At 42.4% G+C, this 23,758-nt stretch overlaps 1 protein-coding gene across 1 annotated transcript in view; it reads left to right on the forward strand.

The window, feature by feature from the left end:
* Window positions 1-23,758, forward strand: part of AFF3 (AF4/FMR2 family member 3) — a 317,614-nt gene that overhangs the window by 257,352 nt on the left and 36,504 nt on the right. Inside the window, exon 10 of the mRNA XM_042868275.1 lies at window positions 19,497-19,665. Within this exon, the coding sequence (XP_042724209.1) occupies window positions 19,497-19,665 (169 nt within the window). The remainder of the gene's footprint in view (window positions 1-19,496; window positions 19,666-23,758) is intronic.

Consider the following 23,758-nt stretch of genomic DNA (forward strand, 5'->3'; position numbering starts at 1 on the left):
TCATATCCAGGTAGGTGGTGACTGCTGATGGTGCTCATGGCAGTGCCTGGCTCCCAGCAGCCCTGTGGGAGGTCACATCTTCCTTTATCTTCCTTTCCACAACCTGTTTAGAGTGGAATGAGATAAAACAGACACAGACCCTCTATCACAGTCATCACCTCATCAACCCCTCTTGCCCCCCTTCTTTTCAGGATGTCACCAACTGGGCCTTCCAAATCCCCTCTGCCGGTTTCCTGAGCCTGGCACCTTTCCCACCAAATCTGCCCTTTCCCTGCTCCTCAAAACTACTCAAACCCCACCAGGACACCTGGACCCTTTCCCAGGTCACCACCTACTGCCAAAAGGCTGACACAGCCCCCATTGCTGGAGGGGTTGGCCTGCCTTCCAACCACATGGGAAAAAAAGGCCGCAGCGAAGGTCAGGACAAGTTGTCTGGTTTTGTGGCATCACAGACACCAGTGTAAGCCTGTTGCCAGCATGTGGTGGGACACAGACTGGCCAGGTGGCAGTGAGGGAACAGCACTGCCACCAACACAGTCACCCCGTGGCCACCTGCCCCCAAAATCCATGTCAGGTTTCTGCCTGCCTCTTGGGTCCTCTCCCTATAGTTTCCTACAACATCCATCACTCATCCCTGCTAATAATGCCCACAAATACTGATCTCCTAAAGCTGCTTCTTTTAAGGTCATCATGTCCCTTCTTCTGAAACTTAATATCTTGATGCTGACCGTGTGGAGCTAGAGAGAGTTTATAAATATTTGTATCAACAACATTATTCCTTTGATAGCAGACACTAGGACAATATTTCCCACATTAAAAGGGCTCTTGGGGAGGGCTTAGGAACTCTGGCCAGGCTAAAATAGTTGCCTGAAGGAAGAGGAAAAACCTTGGAGAATTACCAGGCTCTTTTTTTTTTTAATTTTCAGACAAATGGACTTTTCAAACTTTGCCCTGAAAAGAGATCTGGTCATGACCTACTATAAATCTCCTATGGCCATTTAAAACCTCACACAGCTCTGGTTAAACAGCATTGCACCAGACAAAACCTCCAGGGCATGAGGACATTGCTCCGTTTTTTTCCCTTTCAAGCTTGTATATTGTCCTCATAACATATTGCCAATGTTCACAGGACCAAATGAGACTGTGGCCTTTCTTTAATGTACTCAGTGCTCTTGTGTTGAGAGCCTGTGAGGTCAACAGGAAAACATGGGATGAAATCTCGGCTGAGTGTCAGTCTTTCCCAGGCTTCCTGGCAATTTCCAACTTCTCACTCTATTGTTTTCACCTAATAAGACAGAGCTTGTCTTCTGCTCGATAAAAAAGGAAAAAAGAAAAAAGCCAAGACTCAGAAAATGAGCAGTTTTGTAAAAGCCTGGCAGATTCCCAGTGTGCTGAAACTAATGACGAGCAGCACGCTCATTTTTCTAGTTCGAAACTTCTTGGTGCATCATGCGAACACCCCCCAAGAACTGCTGGAGGGGGAGCAGAGCATAGAAAAGAAGACTGTCAGGCTTCTGACACAAAGGCCATAGCGCGCAGTTTTGAAATAAGGAGGTTGAAAGGTGGAGCCCTCACAAGAACCTCACTTGGGGCTCTTCCAGCTGTTGGATTACCTTTCTTCTCCTCTTGGAGGGGTTCGCAGCACAGCACCTCTCTCTGTTTGAACTGAAGGGGAGAAAAACTGCAGAGTCTGCTGTGCAAGCCCAGAGAACAGTTTGAGAAAACAGCAAAACCCAAACACTCCTCTGAGATTATCCCTCTGTAACTGATACAGAGACATACTGCGACCTCAGGTTCAACTTGTCTTTTTATACCATTTTCTGTGTTAGCATGTTGCCTGCTCGTCAGCTGCCACTGAATTTGAATCTCAGACTGTCAGTATTTTCTAAGCATTGTGGAAAAAATGTATGTATTTTCCTAAACAATTACAAGTGATTTAATGCTGGTGAAAAGTGTGAGGTTGCTACCTGATTATCCAGGAATGTCTCAGCTGTGTCTCAAGGATATCTGCCTGGCTGCCAGAGCCTTGCTCAATTCCCATGCATATTCTTTACCCATGCAGACAAAGAGCAGTGTTAAAGCCGGCGAGAGCCTTGGCATTCAGTGTAGGAAGCTAAACTGAGCCAACACCACATAATTTTCGGTGAAATGCGTTTCATCGTTTTCTTACATTTGGACAAAATGCAGTATTAACCATTTATTAGCATTACAAGAGCTGTGACAACTTTCTCCCACTGGTCACCGTACATTGCTGTCCTCCTCTACCTGCATAAGGTCTCCCAGGTTGGTCAGAGCAGACAATTAGAACAAACATGCCCTACTCAAATTATTAGGGTTGTTTTTATGGCCAGAAGTCTGGTACCACCGTGGAGCAGTAGTAAATTGGGGATCTGTTTTGAATTATTCATATGCCGGTCATTTACCACATCACATTGCATCAATCTTTGTGAATATCGTTTCTGATTAAATGAAGGAACATCCAGAAAATGAATTGTCACTGCCCTACGTGGAGAAGATGTACTACAGTACATCTACATGTACTAGACAAAGCACTCTTAGTTTCTTCGGAGTTGAGCTGCACAGGGATATCCTGCGGCAGTGTTCGGCTGTTGAAATGGGAGGTTAGCTGGAGAGGACTGGGAACTGCAGAACCCGTAATTGCCTGGACCCACCAGTCACTTCTTTAGTAAATCCAACAGCTACAAAGATGAAGCAGGGGTGCAATGTGGTTGGTCTGGATGGTGTAACAAGGGAGATCATGGGGGAAAGTAAAATCTGGAAGGAGAAAAGATGAGCCTCTGTTAAACTAAGAAATTCCACAGTGGATTTTATTAAGGCCATACCGTGCCTGAGAGAAGAGATTTTATGTCAGTTTTCAGGTTGTGGTAAGCTGCAGTTTGATTGAGTCAAAGCTTAGCCTGTGTGAACACTTAAGGTGCTTAAATGTACTCTCCACACCTGTGCTGAAAAATAATTACCCCCCAAAAGTCACACTTTTTTTTTTTTTTTGGAAGTGACACCCAACTCAAATAGCAACTGCAATTCTAAAATTAACAACATATGTTTCTGAAGCCAAAATGTGAGACGGGTTTGCTTGCTTAGAAAGCAGTTGCCTTAGGTTTGTCTTGCATCTGGTAAAGAGCTTGTTAAGGGTCCTATTGCAACCTTGAGGGGTTCCTAGTTTAATTGCTAACTAAGACAGCATTTTAATAACTTTGTTTTAATCTTGCTACCATCTTGGGGGAGGCAGAGTTATTTATTTGGTTGCAGAGCTGCATGGCTGGGAAGTATCTGATTCGAGTTACGTACATCTTTGGTTGACATGACTCATGTTACAGCTGAACCAAACAAGCCAGCTCTGTACACTTAAACTAAGCAAACAAATGTAAAACACATCGCTGCATCAGTAGAACCACAGTTAACTAATTAACGATGGGCAACATAGTCACCAAATCAAGGCCACAATCAAGACCTGATCCAATGAATCAGAGCTTTAAGTTATCAAAATAAAAATAAAATAAACCACAATACCCCATCACATTTAATGCAGAGAGTAATGAGCTTTAAATTGTAAGCTTGCCATCAGATGGAACTACTTCCAGTTAGTCTTGTATGAGGAAAAACTGAAGAGAAGCTGGCTCACATTTTGACCAGGTTCCAGGTTCCAGTTGGTGGAAGGCACTGACTGAGGCAATCAAGGACTGCACTCATTGCTCCTTGCCAGTGGTGCATGGAGGACTAGTGCTAGTATGGTTCAGCTGAGGGAAGTACACTCATCAGAATGAACTCATTAGTGATAGACAGTTTAGCATTTCCTTCTTACATCACCTGATTATTGTGAATGTTAAGTCTTCTGCTCTTATCCTCTCCTGATCATCAAACTCGAATCAGAGATCATTCTGAAAATGATGCACAGTTGCAGCTTTTAAATTAGATTCAACATTTATGAAAAATGCTTTTTGAAGGATTACTAGGTAAGAACTATGAATAACTTTTGGAATAATTCACTAGCAATAAATGACAGATTTAAGAGTCTGGCATTTGCTGCTAGGCAAGGAAACAATTAATAGAGACCTTTTTTCTTTTTTCTTTTCTTGGCCACCTATGTACTCATGCACATGTGAAATAAGATCCTTCTCTTAAAGGAAAAGAAAGCATTCAGACTTGTGCTTTCTTCTGAAGAATCTTTATTTTGAGTGTTTGCTGGCTGCCAACATAACCCAGAAGAAGTTTGGGCAAGCATAATGACAGAGCACCCACTGGCTTCTCCTGCTTGGTTGCACACTGCAGGCATTAGGCTTGGTTGGACAGTCTCCCTCTGGCAGGGGCTCCATGGGGAGACAAGTAGGATGCAGCTGTGAGGCACAGCTTCCCCCCAGTCTTAAACGAGAATAAAAGCCAGAGAAATGGCAGTGCATCTCATAGCCCCTTCCTTTTTCCTACTTATATAGCTGGAGGCTGGTTTCCCACATGTGGTCAGTACTGCCTGGTATCTAGTTCGTAGATCACTGCTGAATGTACCCATGATCTTGCAAATGGAAATGACTGGCTGGGCTGAGACTACTTCTCTCCTGTGTGGTCTGTGACTCAGTGACTAACGTCAATGTTCCTGTGCAGGGAAAGCATTGAAAACCCAGGCTCAGCCAGATCCACCTCCGTGGGGCCCACTAATAACTCTCCATGCTGTGCCTAATAACAGTCTTTCCTTTGCCTTCAGTTAAGAAGCTAATGGGAATCCATTTGCAGCTTGCCCTGATGACTTCTGTTCTAAGACCACAGCTGGCCATTGTGCTTTTTAGCAGATGAATTCCAATAATCATTAAACAAAGTTGCCTGGGGTCCACTTCAAATCTGGGCCAATGTCACAGCCCTTACTCGTGTCACACATGCTGGTGTGTTTCATCCCCTAAAATCAGTGTGATTTGTGAACAGCCAGTGGCTGTATTTGCACAGCATCGGACCAGTACTTATTTCCAGATAGCCATGCTGCTTTTCATTTCATCTAGAATCATGCTGCCTAACCCCGGAGAGCAGAGAAGAAGTGTGCGAAGTCTTAGTCCATGAGATCATCCCAGTAATTTGTAACTGCAGGCGCTGTCTGTCTAACTTTATTTCCCTGTGTTAAATAATTGTGATATTGTGTCTTTAAAACCCACAACAACAACGAAATCAAAACAACCTTAAATAATCCACAGACATATGGAATTGTTTTACAGAAGAAAGTCAATTGCTGAGACCCCTTAAAAATGGAAATCTACCAAGGAAACCCCAGCAGTCTCTTTGACAGTCTGCTCTAAAACTTCTCACTGCTTTGATGTTGTTCACAATTTATGCTCCTCAGAGGCTCGGGGATGAAGGAAATCATCTATTTTAATAATGTGAAACCTTCTTCTGGCTGCCCGAGATGGGAATTCCTGCTCTGTTTCCTGTGCCTCTGAGAGGGACGAAGGGGGAAGAAGGGCTTAAAACCCACGTGGCTGTTACTGATCAGCACCACAGCATTGCCTGCCATTCGGAAATGGCTGTCCACACATTGCCTGTGATTCAGGAGGCTACGCTTAGGAAAGCTGTCTGTTTCAGCTCAGTCTCCACAGAAATGTAATTTCATCATACTAGTAATTCATAAGGAGACGTTATGGGGCAACAATTATCATACAAAAGCAATTATTGGAATAGTCTCTCTAATTCAAAATTATTTTAATTACTAGTGATACCTGTTCTTTTTCTTTATTTTTTTTTTTTTCCTTTCTGTGCTAAGTGTCCTCCTGATTCAAAAATTGCCACTAGGCTCTCGCCTTTGGTAATTGCAGTTCTCTGTGCTGAGTGAACAAAGAAAAAATTAAACTGGAATGTAGCAGGCAGGCAGAATAGGAAATATATGTTCCTGCAGGAGAGCTACTCTCATCCTAATTACCCTGCAATTGCCAGGTTCAAAATCTAATTTATGAGCAGTATAGATAGAATGGCCACATTAGTCCATTATTTCATGATGATTTTTTTTCTACCCTTGATTTCAGAGAGGAAGGATTTTGCAGCACAGCACATTGGCATTGTCAGCAGCTGCTCTGGGCAGTGATGCCAGACAACTACACTTGAGAGAGACTCCAGAAAAAAATTGAAAGCAGTCTCCTAACAGCAAGGTTTTATAGAAGGAGTGCTATAAAGCAGTTAAATGAATAAAGCATGACCTGATGGGCTGCCTCAGACCACATTCAGAAACAGACCCAGAAACGTATGAAGGAGAAAAGTTTTCCAGCCTGCTGCTGCCACACCTCCTACCTGCTGCAAAATGCCCCAAACACATCTCTTAACCCTCAAAAACATCTCTTAACACCCCCAGAGTCTATTTTACTTTGACAATCTGGAGGAGTAGTGGGTGAAACTGCCACCATGCAATGTCTGGATTGCTCATGGTTCCAGCTGTACGGATTTTTAAGGTCCCTTAACCTAAGCCATTCTGTGATTCTTGCTGGGCAGATAATCTACATCATTCCCCTACTGTACGTGTTTCAGTCACCAGCCCCCTGGATGAAATGGCTCTGCAGGCTTCCTCTCCCTCTTACTGCCTGCAGTTCTCCTCCAGACTTATTTTTGCTTGCATCATATCCCCATTCTTAATCCAGTTATTTCACCACCGAAACCCTTCCAGTTAAAATAAGAGAAATGAATGCTTACATTTAAACTGCTATTGCGTTTTGCAGTCAACAACCCTATAAAGCTGGCTTTGATGAGAAAGTTTATACCTTGTTTGATGCAGGTTGTCTGCAAGGCCCAGAAAGACAGGAGTGCTTTGTCTTACACTTGGGCTTGTTTGGAGGGATTTATTCACAACTGTGGGATAGGAAAGTTAAAATGGAAATGAGGTACACGGGTATCTAAAGTCACTTGAGAAGCCCTAAGATAGATAAAGACATCCTTATGGGCCTGACATTCATATTGCAAAGGCAGCTAAAGACTGCTGAGTCTATGAAATGGACAATGGCATAGAGGCAACTAAAAGTAATCTCTATCAAATGGAAAAAAGTGGGGGGCAAAGAGAAAAGAGACAGGCAAGAGGAAAGAAAAAAAAAAACACGTCAAAGGGGAAAGATGAGTGCAAAGGCATGGGAGGAAACTTGCTGACTGTGGGTGTGCCATGCAAGTCTCAGGATAAAATGCCCAATAGTTCAGTATCTCCAAGCTGTACATAAAGCCTATCAAAATCTTTCCCTGTTGCAATACAAGTCCATAAGAAAGTGCTGTCTACTTTCCTGAGAAAGTATTTGGTTATATCAATTGGGAGTTTCACTCTTAAGTATTCCCTTTCCGTTTCAAGTGCAGAATGCAAACAGAATGCTCTCAGGAATAGAAGATGCCTGCCCTGATTTGTTCTTCCGAGGTTTTGCTTTTCCTTTGCCCCTGAGGAACAGTCTATTTTTATTGACTTTTATGATTAATAAAACTGTCTGAAACCCTGCTGGGGTCTTCATGCTAGTTATCAAAAGAAGTCATCTAGCCCTTTCCCCTAATGTCTAAGCTAATGGCAAAGACCCAGCATTTGATCTTTCTCCCCAAGCTGCAGCTTGTCTAGCAAGGGTTAGATTCATGTCGAGATGGTAAAAAATCCCAAGGAGTGATTTCCTTGCTGCACAGACTGTGGAAACCCATACTCTCCTGGAAACCTATCTGTCTGTCTCATCTTCTCTGCAAAGCCCTTGTGCAGAATCTCCTGCTCTTCCCCGCTGCTTCCCAGCTGAGGCAGATGACCCGATACACTTCTAAAGAAATGCAGAATGTATATCCTCACAGCTGGATGCTGAACTTCCAGCCTCAGCACATGCCAAGAGCTATACCTTTACCAGCCTCCTGCTGGATAGCACTGCTAAATGTATGCTGAAGAGGCCCACGCTTTACAGAGCATATCCTGGGGTATGCAGGACCTCAGGCAGGTGGGGAGAGAAGAATTATAGAATGGCTTAACTTGGAAGGAACCTTAAAGATAATCCAGCCCCAACCCCTACCATGGGCAGGCTGCCCAAGGCCTCATCCAACCTGGCCTTGAGCACCTCCAGAGATGGGGAACCACAGCTTCTCTGGAGCAGCAGCAGGGCCAGTTAGCCTAGGGGAGAGCGAGGAGGGACAGCAGCATCTTGCTGTGGCATGAGGGAACAGTGCTGAGCAATGCTTCCCCCTGCTCGATTGCCCTGTGTTTGCATTTCCTTTCTGCTGCTTCAGGAGAGGCAGGGAGAACAAAAGCTACATTGAGGAATAGGCAAAGGCATCTATGCATGCCTCAGAGATACTGTAATATTGTAAGAAATCTAAAAAGATGCATGGCAGTTAAAAAAAAACACCAAAACATACGAAATACAGATTGAAAAATATATTGGAAGATATGACAGCAACTACATCAGGTCACAGCATGGTGTAAGACTGGCTTTTTTTATTAAAATGACATGCCATTCTGGTGCTTTTCCTACTAGATGGTAGTGCATTTTACAGAAATAAAGGATTGATAACATCCTGGAGGAGGGTGCAGCTGGGGAGCCACTGAGTCCAGACACATCAATACCACATTCTAGATGAATAAAGCAAATAAAATTATATTTGCTTTGTAATTTATTTCTGCCTCCCCTCGCATTCTGTGTGTGCATAAACAAACCTTACATTTACTTTCCAAGGGTGATGTCTAACAACAGGATGCAATTCACATTTGATTTTCCTTTGAATTGCAAAGGACAATTTGCATAACTCTCAACATAGCTTTGTATATTTGTGCTTATCACACCTTGTCCTTGTGTTTCATGGGACAACTTTATGCAATATAGCTGAGGAAAGTACAGCAAAGTTTACTAGTAGGGGCTGCTCTCTGTTTTAAAAACCATCAAGTACCTGCACATTGCTATGCTGTGTTTCAGTGAGTTAGATCCAGACACCCTAAATAGGAGGACCTTTCCTGTGCTGCATGAGCACCTCTGTGCACTCCCATCAAGCTTTAAAGGGTGACCTTACCTAGCTGGAGTACAGGGTCAAGAATCTGAGCCTATCAGAATGGGAGAAATTTTTTCCCAGCAGCTCAGACCTTCAAAAACCTAAGGCTGAACTACAGGCAGATATTCAATAGCTGAAAATTGGTTTTAAACATCCTTTATTTTGAGCTAGCATGTCAATAGCAGGTAAACAGAATTTCCTGGGTAGCGCTTTCTAAAAACACATTAAAACAGTTGTGCGTGTTGCTGGAAAACAGGCTGTACTTACATCAGAACCGAGCATAGAAGAACCTTTTATAAGCCTTCAAATAATCTCGAAGTAATTAGCTTTTAACATCCTCTCTGCTACAATTCTGAGCTTTATTAGCTGTTCTGCTTGCCATTCCTGAGTCTGCCTAATGTCTTCTGTAGAACAACTATGCATTTTTCTCAAGCATTTGTCATTTCTTGAAACACATAAAAGAGAGCACTTGGATTCCACTAACAGACCATCTAAATGCTGCTCTGCATAGGAAGTGATATATGCTGACAAGGAGTAGAAGTCAAATTTTCTTTATATGGTTCTTTATGGTGAGCAAGCCTACTTAAAACAAGCTCCTTCTCAAGGCAGCATATTGATTAGAGCTGACGGGCCGAAAAGACCTTTGGGAAACAACAGAATATGGCTTGAGTCAAAGAGTAACACTAAAGCTGGCAGCAGCAGCATTAAGAGTCAGTAAAACCTGAGAGAGTTTGTCTCACACTGAAATTTATTGCACCCATTTGGACGGCCATTACGGTAGTTAGTAATTTTATCTGCACAAGTTCATCTGTATTTGGACTCTCAGAGCTTAGCAAGAGGTCTTGCAAGACAGAGCTGTGCACAGGGCCCTGCACACTGAGGCAAAGGGCTGCCGTGTTGAGGCAAGGCACAACTGTTTCTGGAAATTAGCAAAGGCTGCCTGCTTTGCTGGGCAGTGATGACTGGCATTATATTAACAGTAATTCTGAAATAAGGCAAAGGCAGGCCAAAGCAGACAAGGATTCTCCTACTCCAAAGTTCAGTCTGCTGTGGCCGCTTAATGAAGCTGTCACTCAGAAGCAAGAATTGCTGTTTTTTGGGATAGAAGTGCATCTATGTTTCATGGTTTATGGAATAAATGAGACAAGCAAAGCAATGACTGGGCTGATCTCCAGAGGAATGGTATAAAATTCTTCTGATGAGATATTTTGAAGATGGTGGATTAACGCCACTCTACATTTTCCACAAAATGTTTTGTATTGCTCCTTGCTGTGACTGTTCTGACACCTACCGATTTTATATCCCTTTCTACACTTTCTCCCTGTCATTTGACCTGTAAGCACAGAATGCATGCTCCTTAACAACCTCATCTGGATATTTACCCACAGAAATTCATGCTCATTTAATCCTTTTTCTCATAACTTGACAAGATAAATCCTGCATAAACCTTCTGAAGCAGGTCCTTGCCTAACTTAGTTTCTGACACTTCCACTATAGATGGTCTATGCTTTTACTGATGATCTGTTCCAGTGCTTAATTATGTTTATTTTACGTTTCTCCCAAGGCACTGGAGCCTATTGCACAAAATTCTAAGCTGCTAGGGCCACCTCCAAAATGGAGAATGTATTCCTATCATTAAATTTGAAAGGAATTCAGCTTTAATGCCGTGGTGCAGTACTGGGTTAGGAGGGGATATACACACTGTGTATCACCTCTAATCTTTAGACAAGTGGAAGGAAGCTGACTGAACCATGAAAGAGTATTTACACAGAAGAATCTGAAATAAACCTTCTGGGCTTCCATTCCAAGTCACAATGAATATGGCATTGGGTGTACAAGGCATACTGTTTACCCTTAGAATCCCAGATTCCCTCTAGCCAATCATAAGAGGTCAGAATCTCTATGGGGCATTTCTGAATAGTCACTGTCAGGTCCTCTTGTAAGTCAAACACAGAAAAAGTGAATGCATAAAATCCCAGTATCCTATACCTCACTGGTAAGCTTTATCAAGATCCAACCAAGAGGGTCCAGTTCCACCTTAACTCAGCTACATTCTTATTCAGTCACTTTTTCAAGCCTTAGAAAATAGATGAAGCTCTGATTGTGTAAGTCACATACCTTATTTCTCCACAGTCAGCAAATCACCTTGGTTGAGATCTGCAGGTAACGTCCTGCCAGATTACTTATAAACAGTCCCATTCAACCCTTAGCAAAATGAGACCTTATTTTCACTGACCTCACCTAGCACTCACCAATTGCTTATTTTGCTGAAGTACAAGAACATCTTCTCCTACTGTTGTACGTGACCTTAACGTTTTGTGAACAAGCAACTCTTATGGGACTCTCCCTCCCTCCCTCCCTCTTGAAGGGCCTTTACTTCAGAATCATTCTTCAGGTGATAGGGTTCGGATGCTCAGGTGTTTCTCCATGATCAAAAGAACTTCTGCTGAGACTTGTGGCTTTTACATTAGCCCACTCTAATGAGACCTTCTAACAGCTGAGCCCTGAACTCAGTAATCTGATCTCACCTGGACCAATGAGCTCATGCTCTCTGGAGACAGCTGGCAACTGCATACAGTAACTCCTGATGCTGCCAGGAAAGGAGCTCTGTCAGAGCATGAAGGGAAGGGGAGACAGGTGGGAAAGAGAGAAAAATGGAAAGTTAGAGTTTCCAGAAGAATGCACTTGGTTATTATGAGGAATCATTGAGTGCCAGAAAGATATCCAAAACTTCTGGTTTTTCAGATGTGGAAAAACTCTGCCTGACCACAGGCTCAGACACTAGTACCATATATATGCCAGTGCTCAAAAGAGTCCTTTTTCCTTCTTGCAAACTCTATCTGAGGGACAGATTTCAAAAATGAAAAAATACACAGTTGAAATGTTCTAGAAAGTATTGTAAATACTTTCAAGAGGCGCCTGGATGAGGAGCTACGAGATATGGTTTAGTAGCTTGCGGTACTAATAGGAATGGGAGGGTGGTTGGACTAGATGATCTTGCAGGTCGTTTCCAACCTTGTGATTCTGTGATTCTGTAAAGTGCTGTACTTTCAGTATTTGTCTTCTGTACAGTATTTGTTGCCATTCTGAACTGGCTGCCCAAGGGCAGTGGTGGAGTCACCATCTCTCAGGAACTGTATGGACGTGGCATTGAGGGACATGGTTAGTGGGCATGGTGGGGATGGGCTGGCAGTTGGACAAAATGATCTTAGAGGTCTTTTCCAACCTTAACGATTCTATGATTTTATTATTATCAAACCGATGAAGGAAAGAGAAAAAATGAAACTTCTGGGGTACGAATGAAAGAAAGCACATAAAAGCTGTTGCCCTTGGTCTCAGGGGGAAATGAAAAGCACAGTCTTGAGTGAGTCTGTTCCACAACTTCTACCGCTTGCAACTTATTCCTGTCCTGAAAGTTCTCCATGGAAATGGTTTCCCAATTTCACTCTGGGGACGGGAGGGTGGCTGTTTATAGATTATTCTCAAAGCTGTTCATCATTCTCTGGGTCATTGGTCTAAGGGCATGTTCCAAGGACACCACAGGGTATGTAGGCAGCACTTCCCACTCTTTCAGTCACTGTATGTTGAGACATGAAGAGTCAAATTATACTACCAACTTAAAAAGACTGCGAGGGCCCCCTTCTACTGAAGAGTTAATTTTCCTGAACCAGAGAATTTCTCGACTCATATTCAGCTGATGCAAGGTCAACGACAAACACACCGAGGAAGTCAGAGTTGCTTTATTTTTCTTGTGAGCAGGTCAAATAAAACACTGCTGATGCTCCATTTATCTGGAGAGACAAGCAAACACTTGGCAGTGGTGGAAAGCATACACTGGGATCTGGCAGCAGGCTCCTAGCACAGCTGTCAGCCCGCTGACTAATCACTTCATCCCCACGCTAATGCTGCTCCAGGTCTATTGGACCCTTTCATCTGAGATACGCCGGCACACACTCCTTCTGATAGAGCTATTTATACAAAGATGTCACTATTAATTGCAATGTTGCATTTTATTTTAGGAGGTGATTTTAGCCAAGGTTTTTTCAGTGATTTTTCTCTTTCCTGCAGCAGTCATCCAAGGTGGGAGCTGTGATTCCACTACTGGCATCAACCAGGCCTTAAATAGATACCCCCCAGCCAGACTCAATTCTCTTGAGGGCCGTCTGCATGCATGAGCTTCATAACTTGTTTTTCTAAATGTCTCTTCTTAACAATTTGTTTTTCTTTGGCGGCTATTCAGGCAATTAAACTGCAATCACACCGGGCACACCTTACTCTCTGCAAAGACCAGATTTACCTTAGGTTTGCATTATGAGATGATACTTGCAGTCTTGTCAGCACAAACTCTTTAAGCAACTCCCAAGGACAGTGTTAAAATATAGGTGGGGCCTATGAACTCTCTCCTTGGCAGCTGTGCTTTATTAGTTGTGCTCTGCAAAGGTGGTGCGGCTAAGGTAATGCGGCGCTTCCACGGGAGCTTTATATATTGTGACAAGCCAAACAGCCTCCAGGACTCTCACTCATCATGACTCCCGTTTCATACCTCATCTGTTATAGGAATGAGGTACGAAAACATTTCTCTGTTTCCGAAAGGTATTAACAGACTCCTGGGAAATCGTTTACCTGGAGAAAGGAAATGCCCAGCCTCATTTTATTATTTTTCTTTTTGCCGACCATGGCAGGGCCAGCTGCTTTTTTTGTTAGTGAACAATAGGTTTCCGCAACGGGCAACTGTAAAGAACTCAGACAGCTAATTGGTTTCATGCTCTCAGTTAGCAAAGGTACAAAGGCATAAATTTGTATCTCTTCCATACTGTGTTCGCAGCGAGGATGTCCAAGTGCTTTTTAAGCAGTTATAAAGGACACCTCTTAACAAACTTGAGGGTAAGCTAGTTCAGTCATCCCCATTTATGACTGTGAATGGGGACCAGAAGAGGAAGGCAGAGCCCGGGAAGTTTGGAATGATTTGGTCATTCAGACATGACATGGCAGGCCTAAACCTGGAGCAGAGGTTGCTTATACTCATGTTGTATGCAGAACATGTTAAATGCAGAACCAGCTTTCATATTTTAACCCTGAGGATATCTGACCGTCCTCAAGCAGATGCAAATTTTAGAGTCTGTGGTATCATCTCCCTTTTCTCAGCATGACTTTGGCCTGAAATGAAAGGCTGACTTCCAGATTCATTTTTGTCAGCTATCCTTATTGAGCTATTCCTTGGCATTCCACAGTTATTTACCTCAGAAAATATTCCCATGTGTTCTGTTTCTACACTGGGATGCCCTGATAGGTAAGCCCAGGGTAGCCCCCACATGGTAAGCATTCATCAAATGCTTTCGCTGAAAGAAAATTTGAAAAATACTCAGGGGCAGCAGCAAGAAGTGGGCATTTCCATTGCGTCTGTGATTCATTCACAATTACCAACACAGGAATTCCCTACTGTGTGCATGGGAGGCTTGCAGCATCTTTGGTGCCAGGCAGCAGAGATAATTACACAGATCTTGGCACCGTGCTCTCAGTTTTTGCTTTGAGGAAGTACCACGCGGAATTTGCTTCTCACAACAAAGGGTAAAGTGTTTTCCATAAAAGATCTTCACTAGGCTTCAGGTTGACTGCAAAAGGGAAGAAGGAAGTGGTATTTCAGATACTTTAATCCAGAATTAAAATAGAGACTCTGCCAACTGATCTCTAAACCATGGAATATGTTTTCATCACTGAGTTTGATATATCATTTCAGATATCAGATTTATGGTTTGATTTAAAACAGTGTGGCCTAATTGAAGCCAATGGAGCTGTGACAGCTTATGCCAGCCAAGGGACTGGCTGTCTGTTTCGGAGTACTGTTTTCCCACAGTTGTCGTTCTTCTTCAAGACAGTGATAGGTCTTCTGGACATTTCAAATATTTGAAGCATTCATGAAGTCTTTTTTAGGATTTTCTCCTACAGTTGTAATATCTGCAAATTTAGATCTCCTTCTCCATGTTTACCTCTCAACCTTGACATGATCCTTAACAGCATCACTGGTTTATTCAAGTCATCTCTTTATTCTAATGGTAGCATTGCTCTTTCATAATGGTAACCTGGGTCACTTAGTAGTGGGACAGTGCTTGGTGGATGGTCTCACTGCAGGGTGAGAGGTAAAAGAAAAGTAGTTTAGGTGATTACAGCAATACCAATTACACTGGGTAAATATTGTCCCATCTCCAGACAAGCAAAAATATAGCAATAGTGTCTAGTTATGTTAAAGGGTTTTTCACTAAGAAGCCTGTGGATACAATTGCTGCAAAGACTGCCTGGATCCCAAAATATGAAGCATGGGCATGCTCAAAGCCTTTGTCGCGGCGAGAGAAGTATTTTCAGGGAGTTGCTCTGAAATGTTTTCTTTGTATAGACCTGATTCTCCTTTGCCTTGCATTCCTGATAATCATTTGTACGTGTGTAAAGTGGGTATCATTTTGCAATGCAATGAAGAACTGGAATAACAAAATCTTCTGTGGTTATTACATTTTGAATTAGTTTAATATTGCTATCAAACACTTGCAGCTTGGCAAAGAACTGCATCTGTTTTACATCTACCTTGATCAGGCATCCATATTTTCTGCCTTTGAAATATTGAGGCTGAATTCCTGCAATGCAGTGTACACTTACTTACCCAGGAATTTCTGGTGCCCACTGCTCAACGCCATGATTTATTGTTATGACAAGCGGCATGGCTGTAAGCAGTAGCTTAATAGGAAGCGTGAAGCAGGGCCCAGATCTGGTCTAACTAACCTCAGGAGGTCTCCTGAAGGCAGCTGAGGCAAACTGATTTAGGAATCTTCACTGACTGAGTAGCAAACACCTGCACCTTCCTGTGCAAGTGTTAAACCACCTTGGTGCTGTTCATTTTCTGGTCATGGCCATGCAGTCTGATGACTCTAACAACCAGTCCCACCACACCTAACACCTCAGGATCTTACAAAGTGTGAGGTGACTCCCCATCTCCAGCTGGATCTCAGATTGGTTTGAGCAGAAAAGTATTAATCTCCTGAAATCAGGGTATTTCTGAGTCTCCACATCTAAGAAACGTTGAGCAAGCTCCATGTAGTCAGGATAGCCGTCTATAGTTTCTGACTGTGGTCAGAAGCTTCAAGTGTTTTGTTGGTTATGAAGTGCTTTACAGGGTTTCTAGCACCTTTTCAGTGTATTTGCTCTCCTAAGCCAGAGGGTGGATGTGATTCTAACCCAAACTGTTGTTCAATTGCTTAAAATAAAAGTATCATTTCTACAATGTAGTAATTAATTCTAGAGAATAAGTCAACAGCAAAATGTGTGTGAATGTTATGTGCCACATCACTAAAATGCAAATCGGTATTTTATTTTGACTGAATGATCTTGCTTACACACTTCAGAGAGAACAATCCAAAATGGAAGTCACAGATTTGAAATAGTGGTCACTTTTTTGAAGAAAGCATGAAAAAATGTGTATATATTTTCATCCTGATTACTATAATGTAATGAGGAGCCTTGTAAAAATTCACCGTATTTAAAAACGGAAAGGGTAGAAAGGGGACAGGGGACTACAACAGTAACAGCGTAAGTGGGAAAATATTGTAATGTTGTTCAGTTTCTTCAGTATATTGGCTATCATTAGAGCAGCAAACATGGATCTCCAGATGTTTGTGAAGAGTCCAACAGTTATATTTTATATCTATGGCTGTAGTAACAATTTCTATTCAGCAGCCTAGAAAAACATTTCATGTCACAACAGGAAAGAAATATTACTGTGGGTTTTTTTTCTCCCTCATCCCCTATATAGCAATTCTGAATACTTCAGTCAAAGCCAAACAAAAATTATGGTTAAAAAATTAAAATCACAATCACTGGGGGCAGGACATAAATGTGCAGATGTTCTGTGATGTTGAAATACTTTTCAGGCAGCAGTCACAATGATGTTGTGGAGAGGATGGGGAATCCATCAGAGCTGGACACTGTCAAAAGCATTCCCTAAGTTACACTGCCAGAAAAGGCACTTATCTTTTCATATTCCCTTAAGAAAAAAAAAATCTAAACCAGAAAAATGATAGTGGCTTCTATATAGCTCTCACTATTATATTAGTAAGGGATTGACTATAATCTGTTAAGTAAGCAGTATAGATCTGGAGTTTACCAGGCAACCTGTGCAAGTGGAAAACAGCGTTGTCTCAAAGTAGTGCACAAAACGTCAATTCTCCTTCTCCAGTGAGGAAAATTTTTACAAGCTTCTTAGCTGTTACTGTTTCAGACACCTTAATGCTGTTATACAAATGCCTGCCTGAAAATCTTGTTTTCCACACCTACCTGGTCAGACAAAGGGACACAATGAATAACATCAAACCAGTAGAAGGCAAGTTTTTAAAGGCACAAGTATATCTATTACATTAGTGTCTGTGTATGCTGACAGACCTCCTGCCTCCTAGAGCTGCACGCATGCAGGCATTTCTTGAAGGTGATGTGGTTGGAGCACTATGTTGTATGCGACCAGTGCTCCAGTGGGGAAAGGTTGGCATGTGTTAAAGGAGACAGGGATGAGGCTGGAAAGTGGGCACTGAGGGGAATCACAGACCTGAACCCACATCTCTTATGTGTTGGCCTCTTCTCTGGCACCAGAGCATGTCTGTTGTATGCTCATGTCAGGTATCAGATCCCAGTTCTCCAGAATGAAATGCACCATTAGTAGGTAAAGACAATTCATTAGGTGCAACATAGCTGAACTGTAATTAATTATCAGATATTATTTCTCACAAAATGCATCTCCAAAGTTCCCATTGCATTAGCCACAATATTGGACTGATGGAGCATAAACAAGGGTAATGATAAACATTGGTGAGCGGAGTTGGGAAGGGTTGGTTATTAGGGTACCGGTGTGTTTCATGCAGAGTTTATTTAACAGTCTTATTAATGATCTGGAAAAAGAAGTGAATAACCATTTAATTAAATTTGCATTTGATACTAAATTAGAAGTTGCTGCAGACATCTCCGAGGGCAGAGAAGTAAATCAAAAAGAGCCAGAAGCGTTAGAAGTATGTACAACAAAGAAGAAAATGAGATCTGGCATGGAAGGAAGAAAAAAACAAAGCAAGCTAATCTCTCTGGAAGCAAGTAAACTAAAAGCTATCAGTGGAGGAACTCTGGAGAAAGAAGTGTTGAAAGAGATGTAGGAGTGTTAATGGACGATATATTCCATCACAGGTCTGGTGTATGTTTACAAAAGCAACAGCATCAAGGAGCAGGGATGTAATAGCCCTTCATTGTAGGGCTCTAGTGAGAACCATCTATAATGTAGCACTCTGTTTTGGGCATCCTGTTATCAGAGAGATATAGACAAATTGGAATGAGTTCAGAAAAGAGCCATAAAAATGATCCGGTATCCCTGGAGATAATGACTTATGAAGAAAGATCACAAGAAGTATATGTGTATGGCCTTGTCTGGAAGATGACTGAAGTAGGGCAGGAAAACAGTCTGCAAATATGTGAAAGGAAAAAGGGAGGAGGATAATTCATCACTGGAACTATTAGTAATAGGATGAAATAATAAGGAACAACAATAAATTTTAAAAGGGCAACTTCAGGTTGAACATAGGGAGAAATCTCTGACAGTGGAATTTGGGTTAGTTTGCAGAGAAGTTTCCCAGAGGTAAAAGCAAAAGCTGCATTCAAGTCATTTAAAATCCAATTGGACAACTCACTAGAAAATGCATCCTGCTACAGGGAACAATCTTGCATTGCCTAGGGAATAAGCTGGATGACTTAATAGGACATTCCACACTCAAGTCTTTATGACTGTGGTGTTTCAATATGCATGGTCAACTATTTGGGGAAAGTATACTTTTCTTTTGCTGTCAGGCCTGATAATACCAACACTTGCACGCAAACATAACTTTTAAGAAGTCAAGCAGCTCTGCTGACAGCACTACTCTGCTGATGTGCAAAAACACGAGCCTGATCTCTTCACGCTTCTGCAGGATCAGAGCCTTAGATCATGCAGTTGTCAATATCAAGGCAACCACATCTCCAGTGGGTAGGCAAAGCAGTGTGCAGGAACAAAATGAGAGCAGGAAGCTCCAGTGAGAACATAATATTATTGTTATTCTATTACTGCTGTAAATGGCTGGTACTGCACACTACAGCTCTGTTGACTGTTCACCTTTTCCAGCTTTCACCTCTGCACAGGGTTCATTAGGCACCATTAAGACTGCTTCCTCTGTGCTATTTTTACCACGTTTGGTACTTTTAAAATATCCTACACAGTTTGTTGAATGAGAAGAGAGATGAGCTGAATTGAAAGCTTTGCCCTCCCTTGTGTGAAGAAGGGACACCAAAGGCTCTAGATGTAAATGCACGTGCAGCTGACCCCAATCATATATAATAGCATAACGTTGAATTCCCTTCACCCTTCAATAGAAGCAGAGGCAAGCTCGCAAATAAGTCTGCTCCAATACACCATGGTTTTTAAGTGTTTCTCTCTGTGTGTTTTCTCTTCTCGCCTCCCATTCCCATGGGCCCAGCAGCCTGGTGGGGCCGCAGTCCAGCACCCGAGCCCCAGGACTCTCCAGCAAGGGGTCCAGCAGCAGCAGCTCCAGTGAGTCTGAGAGCAGCTCAGAGTCTGACTCAGAGAGCGAGAGCAGCTCCAGCGAGAGTGACGGCAGCAAGCCCTCGCATTACTCCAGCCCAGAGGTAAGGGCTCCCACTCTTTGTGATTTGGGATGGCAATCTGCTATTACGCCCATTCAGACCTTTTTTCCAGATCAGGAGCCTGGGAGGAGATGCACGGAACCAAAATGGATGCAAAAAGTACAGGGGTCCTCCTCCTGGCACCCTACGAAACAAAAGTGGTGGGGAATGCTGGGACAGATTAAAGCAAAAGAAACAAAAATGAAGAAGGAAATGACCGTGTGATATTTCCCTTGAAATGGAGCCCTTCACAAGGCTCACAGCTTGCTGGAGGTTTTGTGCATCTCTGCCTCCATAGCAATGGCTTTCTGACTGCGTAAGTCCTGGTGCGGGCTCTCAGTACTGCAAGGGAACTAAAGGCTTCTCCACACAGGGAAGCTATTATGAAATCATTTTGAGGGTGGATTTTTAAATCAAAATAGTTGTTTTTCACTCACGCACGTCCCTCACCTCACTCCCCATGTGAATTATTCTCCACTGCTGCTGCCTTTGTGTGATTTATTTTAATCCACCTCCAGCATGGACTAAACTGAATTACTCATGGTGCAAAACATAAAGCCCAAACTTGCCATCTGGAAAGTTAGCACTGAAAATTTCCACATGTAGACAAGCCCTGGCCAAAGTACAGTTAAGCTGCCAGTGCTGTGCCACCTTCTGCTTTCACTTCTACACTGTGCTAAGCAGAAACTACAGGCTGCTTTCCATACTCTGTTCGTCTACCACACGACATTTTTATGTGTTTTGGTCAATACACACCTTCAGTATAAAACCGTGAACTCCACAGCCTTATCACATGCATTAATATATGTAAAAATATTCAAAATCTAGTGACAAGATTGTAAATACACATAAAATACAGACAGTGTATTTTCCTGTTCCACATAAAGCATCCCCTCACTGGACTCCTCCCCTGACAACTAAGCCTCACAGATTCTCTCACCCTGAAACATTATCCTGAATAACCAGCAAGCCTTTCCTCATGTTTGCTCAGTAGTTAGGGCCATGTTTCCTACCAAGGAAAATGTACCACTCACAGAAATGTCCTGTATTTTTCTATATTCTATACACTCTATGTTTTTCTCAGGTTTTGTTCCTTATTTACCACTTCTCTTCCTCTATTTCCTCCAAAGTGCTTTCAGATTCATTTCAAGTTAATTTTCCTCTCTTTATCCCTTTCCTAAGGCTCTCTCTTCAGTTTTCCTGTTTCCTTCCTTCCGGCCTCTCTTCCCTCTCTGCACTGTCCATTTCTCATTTCCCATCCTGAGTCCACTCATCTGACCCATCATGACCTTGCTCTGTCTATTCCCTGCTGGGTTCGGCGTAGAGGTCTCACACTCTCCTCTCGCAGCAGGAATCTGAGAAGGAAGAAGAAAAGGAGTGAAGAGAACCCTAGTAGGAACCATAGTAGGAGAGAAGGAACTACAAGATAAAAGGGGAGGAAGCGTAGTACCCAGATAAGATAAAAGCATCTAGGCAAATAGCTGTGCTGCTTGGACCTGAGAGTAGCAATTCCTCAGGGATTATGGAAAGTGAATTAACAGAGGCAGGTCATGGGCTTTGTAAAGTCAAGCAAGGGATGGAGAGCCATGGAAATGTGAAGGAAATGCCTCCTCTTAAAGCATTTTATAGGTATCCTCTTGAAATAGTGGAACTACTTTTTTATAGAGTCTGAGTTATCAGTGATTACTGTCACAAAACAGCTGTGTGGCTCCAACAGTTTGTTTGTCTCTTTGCATTGTATTTGAGTGGTTTGCATTCTAAGGCATGCTGTACAAAACACACTTGTATGTGTGCCACCACAAAAATGTGATGGCTGCAGTGGTTTCTGTAGCGCGTTCTTTTGAATACAGAAGTCATGACTTTCACCAGCATAGGATCACCGTGCACCAGGGCAGTAGGATATCCGTGCTTTTCCCAAGGCCCCGTGTTTTCCCAAGCCCATTACATGACTGATGGCACCAATTCAAAACTTCTTTATGTGACATTTCTGAGTAGAAGCCCTGTCTGATTTGCATTAATGCTTTAACTTACAATTAGGAACCCAGTGAAGCTACCTTCCTAAAGTACATGCCATGTTCTTAACCTATAAATTGAGAAATACAGGTCCTTGGGAGCTCTTTTAAGGAGGTCCTGTCCATCTAAATTTAATTAGTGGTCTCTATCCCATGGTCTTATGATTAATTTCATCTACTGGATAAGACAGGAAGAAAATACATCTTTGTCATTGCATACGCATAAAATAATGAATTCAAGTACAATGAACTTGAGTGCTCCAGCACAGTGTTGGGCAGAAAATCCGTATCTGCAGGTTGGAAGGAATTTCTGGAAATCTGCAGGATATTATGAGTTCTCCCTTCTTTTCTGTAAACAGAAGTATCATCTGTGTATACTTACAAGACTTTTATTTCTAGGACAGGTTATCTTCTGTATTTTAGTTTATATAGAAATTCAGCTGCTGTTACAATTCTTCTGTGTTTTTTCCTCATCTCGTGTTGAAATCTTTGAGTTGTTTTTCCGTGTCTAAATGCAGTTGCCTAGAGTGTAAAAGCAGCTCATTGTAAAGTATACATATAAAATAGATTAGATGAATTGCACCCTAAAAGTGTCTGTTTCTTTCCAGTGACTATTTAGAGCCTGTAGTGACTAGCTCAGCTGTCTACACTTTATGTCTGCAGTAAACTAAGAATAATGGCTGAGCTAGAACAAGAGACAACATTCAGACTGGTTTCAGTGATGTGGACAAATTAAGGTGCCTCAGACAGTAATGCAAGTAGTTACAGTTTTGTGAACTGCCAAACCTGAAATTATGAACAAGGGACTGAGACTTCTATCTCCTGTTTCTTTGCTGAGGCCATGAGTTCTTTGCATGACCTTAATTAATGTCATAAATGAAGACTCTGGAAAACAGAAACTTCCTTCCAATTATTTCAGATGGTAAAAAAAAAAAAAAAGAGTGTAGATCTCAAGTCCATGGAAGAACCACATTTCAAAAGCTAAGGGTTTGGTTTGTTTGTTCTTTGTTCCCATTATCTTCCAGACCTTTAGTAAGACCGAGCCTCATTAGACAGCTGAGGAAGTCCCACTGTGCAGGAAGGCCTAGAGAAAGCAGGAAGGGAGCAGAGAAGACACTGCATAGGAGAGAGCATCAACAGTAACAAGGCCAGAAGAGAGAGGTGTGCTGTCCTGGGTGCTACCAACCCTACGCAAGAGTTGTGGTGTCCCTTATAGTCTTTGCTGTAGTGACCGGTTCATAACCATCAAAGAATTTTTTTCTGTGCTTATTCCATCATCCCCCAATATTCTCTTCAATCTCAAGTCCACACGTGACTGACCTGGTCAAGCTGAATTGATTGGTTATGCTTTTCCCCATCTTCCTTCCTCATCAGCACTGTCCATCTAATCTTTCAAGTGCATGGACATCAGTACAAGTGTCTGAGCAGCCACCGCCTGCAGATGCCTATTGTTCCCTCAGGTGTTGTACAGCATTGGCTCTCCTCTCCTTAGCCCAGAAAAGAGGAAAGTTGTGTGCACCTAACTAATCACCTAACTGGTGAGCATGCCCCAGTCACCTCTTCCTTCCTTTGCCAGTAGCCTTCCTCAGTGAATCCAAAATGCTGTAGCTTTAGGGTTGGGTTTGGGAACAATGTTACATTTTCTGTATCAGTCTTGTTTTCTAAAATGTTCTTGCTTCCCACTTTTAAGTATCACAATTTGTCTTCCCGAGTGGTACATTCAGAAGAAAAGGGGATTTTTTTCACTAGACCAACTATGGAAACTATTTTTACTTTGGCTTATAGGATTCAAGATCACCATTGCACCATTTTTTGCTACAAATTTCTCCCTTTCCTCCTGAGAATACTTTGAGACAGGAGTAACCTCTCACTTTATGTGTGCACCTATAAGAATCTCCAGTTCTAGTTTGATGAAGTGCTAGCAGCAGCACTAACAGTAGTGGCAGCATCTGATGTTGACAACATCAACATCAACATCTTCATCACCTGTCTTAAATACAATGAAAATACCACATGTGTATAAGGGATTGCCCTGGATGAAATATTTGATAGTAGGACAGCACAAGTAGGTAAATATTTGATAG

The sequence above is a fragment of the Lagopus leucura genome, unplaced genomic scaffold, assembly GCF_019238085.1.
Source record: "Lagopus leucura isolate 7727_CA_CO unplaced genomic scaffold, USGS_WTPT01 Super-Scaffold_100001, whole genome shotgun sequence".
In the NCBI taxonomy this organism is placed as follows: domain Eukaryota; kingdom Metazoa; phylum Chordata; class Aves; order Galliformes; family Phasianidae; genus Lagopus; species Lagopus leucura.